This window comes from Rattus norvegicus, chromosome X (genome assembly GCF_036323735.1).
Source record: "Rattus norvegicus strain BN/NHsdMcwi chromosome X, GRCr8, whole genome shotgun sequence".
Classification (NCBI taxonomy): Eukaryota; Metazoa; Chordata; class Mammalia; order Rodentia; family Muridae; genus Rattus; species Rattus norvegicus.
The window spans coordinates 31674043-31688803 of NC_086039.1; the positions used below are offsets into that span (position 1 = coordinate 31674043).

The 14761-nt window shown below is 41.2% G+C and overlaps 1 protein-coding gene across 4 annotated transcripts in view; it reads left to right on the forward strand.

Moving 5' to 3' along the window:
• The window catches only part of Ofd1 (Ofd1 centriole and centriolar satellite protein), a 40769-nt gene extending 27043 nt beyond the window's left edge, over positions 1–13726 (forward strand). For 3 of the 4 annotated variants that reach the window (NM_001106961.1, XM_063279934.1, XM_008773164.4), the window contains 8 exons: positions 2192–2803; positions 3127–3298; positions 5183–5283; positions 8074–8187; positions 11552–11709; positions 12311–12463; positions 12698–12765; positions 13598–13726. In NM_001106961.1, coding sequence (NP_001100431.1) covers positions 2192–2803; positions 3127–3298; positions 5183–5283; positions 8074–8187; positions 11552–11709; positions 12311–12463; positions 12698–12765; positions 13598–13640 — 1421 coding nt within the window. In that variant the 3' untranslated portion in view covers positions 13641–13726. Of the gene's footprint in view, positions 1–1042; positions 1180–2191; positions 2804–3126; positions 3299–5182; positions 5284–8073; positions 8188–11551; positions 11710–12310; positions 12464–12697; positions 12766–13597 lie in introns of those variants that run through there. The other variant, XR_010061184.1, reaches the window with a different exon arrangement.
• Positions 13727–14761: the final 1035 nt, after the last annotated feature.

Sequence of the window (14761 nt, forward strand, 5' to 3'; positions counted from 1 at the left end):
GGCACTTTGGACATTTATGAGTCACTGCATTAACCATTACCCACTGCAATAAGAAACTTCTCTAACCAAGGTTGTGCGAAGACCAACTTTATGATCATATTTAGATTGCAGTTTGACAGCATAACCATTTAGCCAAATCATAAGCAACATCAAATGATTTCCTCTTGGACCTAGGATTTCTCTACCCATCTTTTTTTTTAAATAGGGCTTTTCTACATAGCCCTGGCTATCCTGAAACTTACTGTGTAGACTAGGATGGCCTCAGACTCACAGAGATCCATGTGCCTCTGCCTCCCTAGTTCTGGCATTAAAGGCATGAACCTCGCTATGCATTTTTTTGATGTTTGGTTTTTTAAAGATTTATTACTTTTTAATTTTTTATAATTAATTTATGTATAGGGTCATTTTACCTATATATGTATGTACACTCTGTGCATACCTGGTGCTTATGTAGGCCATCCTAGAATTAGTTATAAATTAATTTTAGTGGGTGCTCAGAACTGAACTTGGGTCCTCTGAAAGAGCAGCCAGTGTTTGTAACTGCTGAGCTATTTCTCCAACTCTCTACCCATGGGTTTTAACCATGTTTATAGTAGCAGTAACAGTTACAGCTCTGTCCAGTGGAGAAGTCCTCAAATACAAATACCAGAACAGTTGGTTCCTCCCATTTATAACCTTGTCACTGCTGCAGCAGTAGACATCCAGGTCTTTTTTTATGTGGGTTTCAGGGATCCAACTCAGGTAGTCAGGCTTGTATAGCAATCACTTTTACCACTGAGCCATCTCCCTCCCTCCTGAATATCTCATTGCTTCCCTCCCCCATCTCAATGGTTTTCTTTCTTGTGTGTGTGTGTGTGTGTGTGTGTGTGTGTGTCTGTGTGTCTGTGTCTGTGTGTGTGTCTGTCTGTCTGTCTGTGTCTGTGCCTGTGTTTCTATGTCTATGTGTCTGTGTGATGTGTCTGTGTGTCTGTGTCCATGTGTCCATGTGTGACTCTGTTAAGGCTAACAGGCTTTTCCATATATCTATATATTCCTTAACCAGACCCGTGTATAAATACTCAAGAGAAGCAGGATTGCTTTCAGAGTTGAAGACCTGCTTTGTTTTGGCCTTCAGTTGAAGTTGTTTGATCTTGGGCATGACATGTTTAGAACTTCTTCAATCCCCCATTTATAATGGAGGTAATGATGGCTACTGGGCCACAGTGGGCAAAGATAGAATAGATATAAGGCATGACCTGGTATACGGAAGGCACTCAGGCACTAGTTATTGTCTTTGCTGTGAATGTCTCTTCCCCCCCGATTCATGGGAATACTTTCTCCTTCAGTTGCTTTTGGGCTAAGTGTGTACTTCCTACAGTTTAGCTTGTTTTTCATCCTTCCTTTTTTTGTTTTCCTCAGTTCCTGCTTGGACTCTTATCAGTCACTTGTTCCTTCCACCTTTACTAGTTTATTTCTAGGTCTTTACTCATTTTAACTCGTTTCCAATTCCTTATTTTTCTGCTAGCAGTTGTTTGCCAGACCGTCTGCCACTGAAGTTATAATAATAGTCTTGTAATGTGAAAATAGTTCAGTGAATCTGGGCCCTCCTGAAGCCCTCCACACACATGGCCTACGTCTAGCCCATTGTACACTTGGTTTTGTAGCGTCATAAGGAGCTCTTCCAGGGAAAGAGGCAGCATAGGTGTTAGATTTTTGCTAGGAAATCTCAGCAGCCCTAGGAATTGCTGACCATGTGGCCCCCATGTCAGGAAGACCCCATCCCCTCTCCCAGCAGAGAGCAGTGGAAGTTTCTGGCCAGGTTATCTGACACTTGTGCCTGGCGAGAGACTAATTATATTATAATTCAAATGTGTGATTATTCTCATGCTCGTTGGAATAAACAAAGATTTATTAAATATGTTTGCTATAGTTCAGATCTGTCTAGACTTTACCCAATAAATTATATATTTTTCATTTCTCAGACATACTTATTGCAGACTCATGTGTAACAGATTGTGAAATTTATCGTATTTATAAAGGCTTGGTACATGAAGTTAGCTTTCAGTAAATGTTAATGAGCATGACTATGGATTCAGAAACTGTTTAATATGTAGGCTTGTTTTTACTACTTTAAAAATATTCTTAAGTATAATTTAATTTTATTCTTAGCTTTTTCTCCTCATTTCTCAAATTTTCTTTTTGTGACCTGCAGCCCTAGAGAACGAAGTGTTCCGAAATCCAAAGCGTTCTCTGACCCTTCATTCCCTGACTGGCCTATTGAGTGGCAAGATGGCACCCCACAATGAAGATACAAGTGGGGATTTCTTGAATGTACCCCTTGAACAGAACAAGGTTATGGCAGGTGCAGTTGTGTCAAGGGTCACACCTTATGTAAATACAGCAACAGAGGCTAGTTCCCCAGACTCTGATCTCGAGTTTGTAGCCAGTAGTACAAAAGCCAAAGTAAAAGAACTAGAGCAAGAGGCTGAGCGCTTGGAAAAGGCCTTCAGAACTTACTATCAAAGAGTTACTCAGAATCCTTCTATGAGCCCTCAGCCGGCAAAGAGTCCTTCATCAGTATACTCTGTAGGAGCTCTCAGAAGCATAGCTTCCAGTTCCAGGGACAGACATGTTCCTGCAGAGGACAGAGTTGTCTCTGAACAGCCTCTTGCAGACATACTAAAGGAAGAAAAGAGTGATGTGTCCAAAGCGTTCGTGGGCAGCATGGTTTCACGGCCACGCAGGACCTCTTCCTCCACACGCCTCTCCTCTACACCGCATCCAAAATCGAGAAGAAGTCTTGATAATGAAATGTATCTGGAAGGTAAGCCACTGTCCAGAGGGTTGTGATGCAGATGTTTTAATGCTCAATAGGCAGCACAAAGGCTGTTAAGAGTATCCTTAGCACACAGAAGTGTCGAGGGAGCACATGGCCTTTGTCTTGCTGCTGATTAGTTCTATATGCTCCATGTTAATTCTATGGTTTGACTTTGGTGCTTGAACCTTTTTGGTTCTCACATGGCAAGCTTGGCTATTTGCAAGGATGGTGTAGGATTTATTTTCAAAATAACAGAGCTTTTAAAAATATTTTGATATCTTCTCCATGCAGTTTGTAATATTTTTGCCCTGATTCATTCTTCCTCACAGGTCTCAGGAGATTACACATTACTTCCTCCAGCCCTTGTCTTGACAGACCATCTGAGTCACCTGCTGCTTCCCCTACTCCTTGTCCTGAGAGAACACCCCAGCCATCATCGGTTCCATCTAGGCACAGCTTCTCTGGTCCATCTTTCTCCAGCCCTCCAGAGCAAAATGCCTCGTAAGTTATTTTCTCATCATCTTCTGTTGAACCATGCTACTTATCTGCTCTTTTGACCTTTACTCCTTTGACCTTTTTAAAGTAATATTAAAGATCATGTAGCAGTCTGAAATTTACAGTTAGATTGTAAAATCATTTGTGGTCTTTGAAAGTCATTTGAATTATGAGGGAGAGTGTGCGATAATTGTGTGAATAATCTTCCTGGGTCTGTGAATGGATTTGGTTCATAAAGATAGATAGTTGTTTATAAAGTTTGTCACAGCAAATCAATTGGGGTCATTTTGAGAGCTAGAGAAATTTCACACAGCAAAATGTTATTTAAAAATACGTTTTGAGGGGTTTGGGGATTTAGCTCAGTGGTAGAGCACTTGCCTAGCAAGCGCAAGGCCCTGGGTTCGGTCCTCAGCTCCGGAAAAAAAATATGTTTTAAGGGTCAGGAGTAGTGGCACACACCTTTAGTCCCATGAGGCAGAGGTAGATGGATCTCTGAGTTCAAGGTCAGCCTGGTCTACAGAGTGAATACCAGGACTGCCAGGACTATATAGACAAACCCTGTTTCAAAGACAAACATAAGCAAGGTTTCAGTTTGTGTATCATTGAAACAAATTCTGAAGTAATGGTGGACAGTAGGGTATGACTGTCAAGGTAGGAGGAAGGGGATTAGGCTAGCAGGTCACCTGAGCTGTAATTCACAGGCAGGAAGGACCACAACAGGAGATTCCGAATCCCTACTTGTGGCCTCCAGTTGGGTATCTGATGTTTATGAATGCTGCCTGTTTGTACTTGAAAACTGCTATGTGTGTCCACCATGGTCCTAGGCCATTTATATTCTTTAATATCTTTTAGATTGTAGTTGTTTTATTTTGTTTTGTTTTCAGACAGACTCATTTGCTATATTGCCCAGGCTGGCTTCAAACTTGTAGTGATCCTCCTGCCTACCTGCCTCTTGAACTCTGAGTCAACAGGCATGAGTCCCCATGCCCAGCTTGTACCGACTTTTCTTATTAGCAAGCCAAAAAGAGCATCGAGACCATAGTATGTAAAGTCAGCACACTTTGATACATGGTTTGGCTTGTGCACTTCAGCTGCTTTGTGCTGATGGCATATGGAATTTGTCTTTAGAGAAGAATGTTTTGTGGTTACTGGAAAACTATCCTAGGAATAGTATTGAGAGTAAGCTATTCTTTGTTAACTGGAGCCATGTCTACTTCAGGGATAGGGTGGTAACAAGGGACATTACTGAGTAAATAGACTAGTTGCCAAGAACAATGCCTAGTAGCAGGCTCTGTCCTCTGAAGCCGTTCTCTCTCCCACCACACATCACACACCCTTTTTTCTTTTCATTTTCTTCTCTTTTGAACTATATTGTAATAGAAACTAGGATCTCATACATGCTGGGCAAGCATTTTCTTTAATGTTGTATGGGTGATTTGCTTCCATGTATACCTAGGTAGCACATGCCTTCCTGGTGTCTACAGAGGCCAGAAGAAGGTGTCAGATCCCCTAGCACTGAAGTTACAGGCTGTTGAGAGAAGCCATGTGGGCATTTGGAATTGAACCAAGGTCTTCTAGCAGAGCGGCCAGTGCTCTTAACAATTGAGTAGAGCCATTCCTTATAAGCCAATGAAAAACTGAGTGTTAGAGCCAAGCATCCTTGCTCCTGCGTGTAGTCCCCATATTTGGGAGTCTGAGATAGAATTGCCAGGAGTTTGAGGTCAATTTGGCCTACATAGTTCTAGACCACCAAAGAGAACCTATCTTAAAAAAAGAGCAAAACATTCTGTAAGTTATTTTTAACAACCAGACAACTTGTGTACCCTATTCTCTTGGCCTTTTATGTTGTTACTAACACTTCATATTCCTGTATTTATTCTTCCAATCTAGTTTATATCAGAGACAAACTGAAATGCAAGATAAAAGTGAGTTTTCAAATGTGGACAAGCAATCTTTGAAAGATAAGGAGAAATTTGAACCATCTTTCAGATGTAAGTTTTGAATATTAGGTTTTGCATGTGTGTGTGTATATATATACATTTACATATGTACCATGGCACCTGTCTAGAGGTCAGAGGACAACTTCAGATGGCATATTTCATCTACCACCAGGGTCTCATCATTCCATTGTATACCAGTATTTATATATGTCCTGTGAGTTAACTAATGGAGATTCTCCTGTCTTAGCCTTCCATCATGTTTTAGTCATGGGATTATAGATAGCCACTGTCATGACCCTTTTTTATGTGGGTTCTGGGGAATCTTTTTTCCTTTTTTAAAAAATTTATTCATTTATTATGTATACAGCATTCTGCCTGCATGTATGTCTACTGGCCAGAAGAGGGCATCAGATCTCTTTACAGATGGTTGTGAGCCACCATGTGGTTGCTGGGAATTGAACTCAGGACCTCTGGAAGAGCAGTCAGTGCTTTTAACTTCTGAGCCATCTCTTCAACTCCTGGTTCTGGGGATTCTAACTGAGGCGCTTCCTCCCCTTGCAAAGCAAGCACTGTACTCATAGAGTCAATCTCCCAAGCATTTAAAAACATTTACTTTTATGTGTTAGAGGTGTTTTGCTTGCTTGTATGTCTGTGTCTTGTGCCCATAGGGGCCAGAAGAGGGTGTCAGATTCCCTGGGGCTGGAAGTACAGATGATTGTTAACTGTTAGGAGAGTGCTGGGTGCCAGGAATTAAACTTGGGTCCTCCTTAAAAGCATCATTTTACTGACCCAACCCTAACACATACCTTTCAGTTTTTCTAAGTAGAAATATAGGAAAACTTTCTTTTAGCAAAACAGTTGTATGTTGGGACATGTTTATTTTGTGATATGGTGCATTGCTTTATTTTTCTCGTTAAACACTTTTATTGCACTCTTATTGTGTGTATGCAACATGTATGTGTGTCTCTAGCACAGCACACATGTGGAGATGAGAGAACAACTTGCATGTGTCAGTTCTTTTGGTTCACTCTGTCTGTCCCAGGCCCTGAACTCAGTAGTCACACTTAGTGGGGAGCATCTTTACTGCTGAGCCATCTTGACAGCCTTGCTTCATCTTTCTGTGACAGAATTATAGGGTGCACTTGAATTTCCTTTGAAAATAATTGGTGTAACTCATAGATTCCAAGTAAAAACTAACACCATAAAGTGAATCTTTAATATTTCAAGGCTGGGGTTACCTCAATAAGTAAGTTTTTTATTGTTCACTCTTTTTCCTTTCTGTGAAATATGAAAGTATTTTCTTTAACTTATATTGATCCTGTTGATTCTTCAGACTTAAGCAAACCTTCTCTTCACTGATAAAATGGAGGTGAAGGAATATTCAAATGAGGGGCTGGGACAGTGGCTCAGTCTGTAAAGCACACCCACATAAAAAAGGCGGGGTGAGCGGCCCATTCTGAAAGTCGAGGCAGGAGGATGCCCTGGGGGTTCGCTAGCCAGCCAGTCTAGCCAAATCTGTGAACTTTTAGGTTCAGTGATAAACTCTGTCACAAAATATAAGGTGGAGAGTGACTGAGAAAGACACTGAACATGACCTGACCTCCACATAGATATACAAAAATTAAGATGAGAGTCAAGAAAATGGTGGCCTGGCTATATAGCCTTGCCTCCAACTCTGTTGTCCTACTTTATAAGTAGAATAAGGATATAGGGTCCATCACCTCCAAGACTCTTTCTAGCCTGAGAATTCTTTACATTTCTATATAATCTATCATTTGGGCTTATAAATCTCCTTGTCAGAGCTGAAAGAATCATTCTGCATACTTAAATGAAAAGACTGAATTTTGTCACTTTTTTAAACTCAACAGTCAATATGACTGTGTTAAATCATTAATTTTTCATTCTTTGAGAATCTTATACATGTATACAATGTATTTTGGTCATAGCCACTGCCTGTTCTCCCTGAACTCCTTCCTGACTCCCCATGCCCTGTCTCCCTCCAACCCACTGAGTCTAGTCAGAGCTGTCTGTATGTCTGTATGTCTGTATGTACAGGTGTAGGATCATATCTAGGAGAGCAAGGGTTACCCAGCAGGAGCCTCTTTCCTTAAACAAATAGAGAAACTGACTCTCCTTATAGCTTTCAGCTACCAAAGCTTTCCCATCTGTACTGGGGTGTTTACTGACTTTCCATCATTGATATTTAAATTGACTCAAAGGATTTTATCAGCAAACCAAATGAATTCTCTATTACTGCATTGGATTTTTGCAAACACATGTAATTCTTTTTTTTTTTTCACACTCTTTCAACATTTTTTTTTATTAACTTGAGTATTTCTTATATACATTTCGAATGTTATTCCCTTTCCCGGTTTCCGGGCAAACATCCCCCTCCCCCCTCCCCTTCCTTATGGGTGTTCCCCTCCCAACCCTCCCCCCATTGCCGCCCTCCCCCCATAGACTAGTTCACTGGGGGTTCAGTCTTAGCAGGACCCAGGGCTTCCCCTTCCACTGGTGCTCTTACTAGGATATTCATTGCTACATATGGGGTCAGAGTCCAGGGTCAGTCCATGTATAGTCTTTAGGTAGTGGCTTAGTCCCTGGAAGCTCTGGAACACATGTAATTCTTTAAAATGTAAAGAAACTTGAGAGTTGAGCACTTTGTAAGTGGTTAGATTTAGAACTCTGTAGGAAAGGGCAGTTTTGGTGTTCTGTGATCTATCCCCACCACTCCCTAAAAGTCCCAAGCACCTCCCACTCCTGCACTGCATAGTACTCTCTTCACTTGTTACTGTTACTAAGGACTTATGGCACAATTAACTGTATCTCATGTGGATGCAGGGAACAAGCCAGAACAGTTTGAAGCAGAAGGACTCCACCCTGCTGGTGACATGCCTGGCATAGATGTTGCTGCAGCTACTCTGTCTTCTAGACCCATTTCATACAACCACCCAAGTAAGTGGTTCTTTTCTTAAACTAACCTGTAAACAATAGCTACATATTGCATGCTGACTTATTTCCTACATCACTTCTCTTATTACATTTATTTATTAAATTAAGTATATTGGTGTATATGTGCATGAGTGTGCAGGTACCTGGGGAAGCCAGAAGACGACCTTGTATTCTTTGGAGTTAGAGCTATAAGCAGTTGTGAGCTGCCTGATGCTAGGTTCTGGGAATCAAATGCTGGTTCTCTAGAAGAGTAGCAAACACTTTTAACCCCTGAGCCATCTCTCTAGGCCCAACATTGTTTATTTGTTTTGTTTTGTTTGTTTGTATTTGTGCGTTTGTCTGTGGAGGTCAAAGGATAGCTTGGGGCAATCAGTTCTTATGGATCAAACTGGGGTTTGTAGCAAGTGTCTTTATCTGCTGAATCATCCCTAGTCTTGTAGGCCTTTCATAAATATAGATTGTTCAGAGGCTTGGGCTTGTGGCAATATCATTCTTCAGGGACTTTCGCTGTGTGAACATGTGCAAACTGCTAAGGAAAGCCTCTAAGAGAAGACTTCTTTATTCTTTTTAAATGTTTACTTGATTGGATTGGACGGAGCACTTACACTTTTTGCTTCTCTTCTGCAAAAACTGTTCCACAAGGAACCTTATTATCTTTAGAAATTGTGTTAAAAACCTGAAGTAATGGTCAAGCCCATTGTATAGCTTTACTATTGCAATGCTTTAGTATCTATTGTCTTATTTGCTTTATTTATTTCATAAATTAGGATAGAAAAACATTTCAGTCTTCAGAAAAGTTGATATTGTTACATTGTCACTGGAGGAAGGTGGTCATCAGACTTCTGCCTGGCCCATGCTTTTTTCTCTTCTTCAGTTTATTTATTTCTCCCTCAGGTGATAGAGGGAGCAGAGAGCAGAATTGAGAGGAAGTTTGTGCTTTGTTCGAGCCTAGTTCACAGCTAGGTCGTTTCTTCTTCTCAGCCTCAAACTTGAAAGGAAATGTCTTACTTAAAGTTGCGACTCAGTGCTGCCCAAACAGGAACACAATTAACACCCCCACACAACATATGCAAAGCCTCTCCATAGTACTTCCACAGTACTCTGAGGACTCTGGAAGCCATAGTACTCAGGAAGATGAGGAACTACTGAAAAGGAGCAAGAGATGAAGACAATTCATTTAACCAGACCCAAGCAAGCACCTTCTCTCCAGGCAGTTGCCTAGGGGCTAGGTATAATCAGTGAGCCAAATAAGCCCCTGCCATCATGGAGAGTCTGGGATAAAAGGGTGGGGCAATGAAGGAGTCCACCAGGCCATCATGGGCAGAATAACATGGCAGCCATGTTCACAGACTTGAAGGAAGTAGCGAAAATACTAGCTGAGGGAAATCAGTGAGTAGCTAGATGTTCTGCCTTGAGGTTGCATAGGAGACTACATTCATGACTCTTGAGATAATTACTAAATAGCATTGGTTATGTTTTGGCTATTTGAGAAATTCTCATATATTCATCTCTGCCTGTTGTCTAGGCACAACGAGGACAACAACAACAACAACAACAACAAAAAATGTAATAATGTGTCCTTGAGGTTCATAAACATATGCTTCTTGTCTTGGCTTTTATGTCCAAAAACATTTCTATCTAATTCTGCCACTTCCTCTCTCTTTCTTCTTGCTACTTTTTTCATCCTGCTCTGCTTCTTCTTTTTATCTTAACAACAGTCTCATTTTGTCATTGTTATTCCCTGTGTGAAAGTAGAACCATTTGAAGTAACCTCTCCTCCACTGGAAAGGAGGGACAGGGTAATTGTGTCTGTGGAAGTAAGTGTGAGCTTTTGATATTTTATTTTATGACAAACATATTACATAGCTAGCTGGCTGACTGGATGCATAGATAGATAGGTGGGTGGATGGATAGATAGATAGATGATAGATAGATCGATCGATCGATCGATCGATCGATCTGTGTGGCCATTCTCTTTCAGTAAAGCTAGCTCTTATTCCTGCTAAGCATCTGGGACAAGGCACAACACAAGGGTCTGAAATCCTTTGGTGAACCTGTGGCATTGTTGCTGATTAGCATTTTTTGAGTGAAAAAGTGTAGCTCATGGGATAGAGCCGAAAGGATGGCCAGCACCATCATCTGTAAAGCCGAGACTTATTTAAACCTTTGAAGGGCAGGGACCTGTGCCAAGAAAGGAAACAACAGACAAGTAATTAAAAATGAGCCTTGATTTTTTTCTCTATTTTTTTTAAAGACGGTATAACGGATTAGCAAGTAATGTGCTGCCCTATTTATTATATCACTTAGAGGGTAAGGAGGACCTCATAGAGGAACTGTCTCTAGCAGCAAGATGAGTTGGATAAGCACACAAGCACTGACGGCTCAGTGGATATGTGATAAACTTTGTTGCTGGGCTGCCCTTGAACTTGTGGGCTCAGCCTCTTGAGTTGCTAGTGCTATAGTTGTATATGTCCATGGCCTACCTAGACAGAGACGAAAGAACCACTGTAACTTTGGGAGGAGGCTAGCATTTTGGGATTTCTCCATTTTGTGACAGAAATCCCACTAAAAACATGGTTGTTAGGCTGGGGAAAATGGTCAGGAATGAAGAAAGACATGGAAGTGATTTGAGGTTAGAGATGGGTCAGTGGCTAAGAGCACTAACTGCTCTTCTAGAAGACTCAGGTGGCACCCATATGGCAGCTCATTACTGTCTGCAACTCTAGTCCTAGGTTATCTGATGCTCTCTTTTGGCCTTCTCAGGCATTGCATGCACACGGTGCACAGATACACATGAAAGCAAAACACCTGTACACATTGAATAAATATGGAGAAAAACAGCTTAATCCCTAGAAAGGACCAGGATCAGTACAGCTCGAACTGAGTAAAGATGGTAGTGCCGGAGGATAAAGGGGAGGACGGAGTTCTGTTTGGGGGGTAGGAATGACTTGAACATCTTTTTTTAGGAGTAGGGAGAAAGGGTTTTTAAATTGCTGTCGTTTTGAAACCCCTGTTGATGGGCTGATAGTTCTAAAGATGGGGGATGGATTATACTGAAACGTGAAGGCAGACTGTAGGATTTGCTACTGAGAGGCTGAAGTAGGGAGAGAAGAGATGAATGAAGAGAATATGGTGTGAATGGACGAGTGTTGGGATTATTCATTGCGTGTGGTGGCTTATATCCATCTCAGGAAAGTAAACGTCTAGAAGCATTGCTAGGGCTCAGTCTGAGGTTGACAACCATGGAAATAGACCAGCAGCTTAGAGCAGGTCATCAGAATTAGTAGAAAACCAAGCAGGCCTATAGAAGACTTGATTTGAAAAAGCTGATGCTGGGAGCTACCCACTTTGTTTTCTGTCTTTTTAGGTGGTGCTGTTCAGAGCCAAACTGGAGAACAAAAAGAACAGCAGATATGGGAACTCCACATGAAAGAACGCAGACAGAGAGAAGAACAAAGGCAGAATGAACGGCAAGAAGCTCTAGAGAGGGAAAGAAGAGAGCTAGAAAAACTAGAGCAGGAGCGGGTAATGTGTCACTCAAATCTCGGTATATGTTTCTTTAGTGGACACCTTCAGCAGGTACCTTGAGCTAAGGCTGTGAGCCAGTAACGGTGTGAGGTCAGAGAAGCAGCAGGTGACCTCAAAGCATTCTTTCCCCCTTCCTGTTGTGCTCCTTCTGAGCAACTTGGTTTTGAAAAGACAGTCACATGTATTGTCATCTGTTGTGTAACTTCCCTCTGTATATGCATTCCAGGAGAGCAGGCCAGCCAGCTGGAAGAGCTAGGGCAAGGAGGGCGCGTCTAGTCAGTCCACAGTGGTGTCTAGGCACACACATTTTGTCTGCCGCTCTCCTTGCCTTCTTGTTCTGATTTTAGTGCTAGGCAGAAGGATTACTCTTGGCTACTTAACATGCCTTAAAATTGTTTCTTGGCTTCCTGGTTAATCCCTTCCTTCCTTGAAATGACATGTTTGTTTGTCTGATGCAATAACTTCATTTTAAACACACATTTCTCTGGTATGCAAGTTGTGCTTCCAGGATAAGGATCTTCTTATTTTGATTTTTAAGACTGAGAAGCTTTTAAAATGTGTTCATGTATTTCCTCTCTTGGCACTGGTCTGTTTCTAGAGGATGATTGAAGAGTCACTGAAGAGTGAGATAGAAGAAGAATTAGAAAAGAGTGTTCAAGAACAGAAAGACAAATCAGCTCATGGAGAGAATCCGTTAGAAAAGTACATGAAAATCATCCAGCAGAGACAGGAACAATCAAGCGCAGATAAGGTGCCTGTGTTACGGATAGCAACCAGATGGCAGAGGGGGAGGGAGGCACTGGGGTGGCTTATTCCAACACCTTGGGGCATATGTTCTCTGCTGAAGACAGGGAGAGAGAGGCCTTCTATTAGACTCTCTTATAGGTTTTCAAAATAATTATTAGAGAAGTCAAAGTGTACTAATTCTTGGCCTTTTTCTGAAGTTAACTTGTTTCAAAATTCTTCTTTCTCCATCCTGTGTCAGAGCTCCAAAAAATCGGGCAAAGAATGCTCACTAGTGGACATGATGATACCTAGTGACAAGGATGACAGGTATGGCTTCCTTCAAACATTATGTCCCTCAGGCAAATCACTATTGCTCCTGTTGTCAGCAAAAATAATCAGATAGTTGGGTTTGCCTTAAAGAAATCATTGAATCAGTAAAAATTTACTGACTTTCGAAAGTTGGGTATCGTAGTATATTCTGGGAATTCCAGCACTTGGGAGCCTGAGGCAGGAAGAGCAAGATTTTGAAGCTAGCTTGGGCTGTATAGTAAGATTCTCGAAAGTTATGAATTTCAAAGGGATGGAGATTTACTTCAGTTAGTAGAGTGTTTAACTAGATGGTAGAAACCCCTGGGTTCAATCCCAGGCACCATGGTGCCACATGCCTATAACTCCATTACTCAGGTAGAAGCATGAGGATTACAATTTTAAGGTCAGTTTTGGTTACATAGTTTGGGGCCAGCCTGAGACACAGGAAATCTTGCATTAAGAAAACAAAACAGAACAAAAAGAAACCCCCACTGGCTTCAAAAAGTCAACTGTGATTTGGCTTGTGAAATTGACCCTGATAATAATTGTAAGTGAGGGCAAAAACACTACAAGAAAGGGTTAGGACCACTCTGAAGATCTAGAGCAGTGCTTCTCAGCCTTCTCAATGGTCCAACCCTTTAACACAGTGCCTCATGTTGTGCTTACCCCCAAGCAGAAAGTTCTTTCCATTGCTACTTCATAACTGTAATTTTGCTACTGTTATGAATTGTGAATATGTGCTTTCCCATGGTCTTAGGTGACTTCTGTGAAAGGGTTGTGACCTACAGGTTGAGAACCACTGATCTAGATGTTGGCATGAATTTTTTAAATATCTAATTTTTCTCTCTAGTTCTCCAGGCTTTTCCCATGAAGAGCCAGATGACATCTGGTAATCACAGTAGCTGTCTAGCTTCTCACATACAAGAAGTCACATAATATGTGTTCTTGTTTTTCTGTAATTAAAATTGTCAATGAAAAACTTTGTGTATAGTGTTTATTTAACGTTTTAATTTGGTACTATAATATATGAGACAACAGTAACAGAGTCAATTGAACCCTTCCTCCACCCCTTTTATTTTTTGAGACAGGATCTCTCTGAAGCCATGGCTGGCCTTGAACTCACAGAATCACCTGCCTCTGCCTTACTTTTAAGACATTCATTGCCACATTTGGCATATGTAATCCTCTCTTTAGCCATGGACTTTATTCATTATACTAAAATGATGTTCCCCTCCCTGGTTTTGTCTTAAGTTATACCTGTTTGGAAACTTATCTTGTCAGGTGCCGGGCTTACATTTGCTAAGTTTAAACTGTGTACCTCCTACTCCACACTTGGGCTGTAATGTGTAAACAGGAAGTCATCTTCCTAGCACAGTTTTCTCCCTGCACACGAACACAGATTTTTCCATTGTAATGTCTATAAACAATATTTTGCCATCTGCTGTGGTTAAGGGTGTAGCTCCCCCAGTATTCATATGTTGGAACCCTAGTGTGATGGTATTAGGAGGTGGCCTCTGGGGGTGATGATGTGAAAGCAGACCCTGCTAAATAGCATGAGTGAGAGAGCAGTCATCCCTTCCAGTACCAAGAACTTGACCCTGTACAAGCCAAGGCCTGACCCTCACCAGTCACTGAACTTGCGAGCACTTTGATACAAAGATTCTTAGTCTCTAGAACTGTAAAAATAAAACAAAAAAGCCCAAACTTCTATTCTTAATAAGACTACCTTGTCTAAGATTTTTTTTTTTTTTGTAGCAGGAGTAAGCCAGCATCTTTACTGGAGAGTCCTTGATCCTTGTTCATAATGAATGGACTTGTTGATTTTTAAGTATGTAGCTTTTCCTTATAACTTTGACTTCTTTATTTCGTTTGTTTGTTGTAATCTTCCACTTAAGGTTACTTGTGGTTTTCTTAAACAACTCTAGTGTTTATTTAGGAGGCTTATCCAATGACACAGAATGACAAAATGTAACCTAAGCAGATGGTGTTGAGACAAATTTTGTTACAGTGGGCT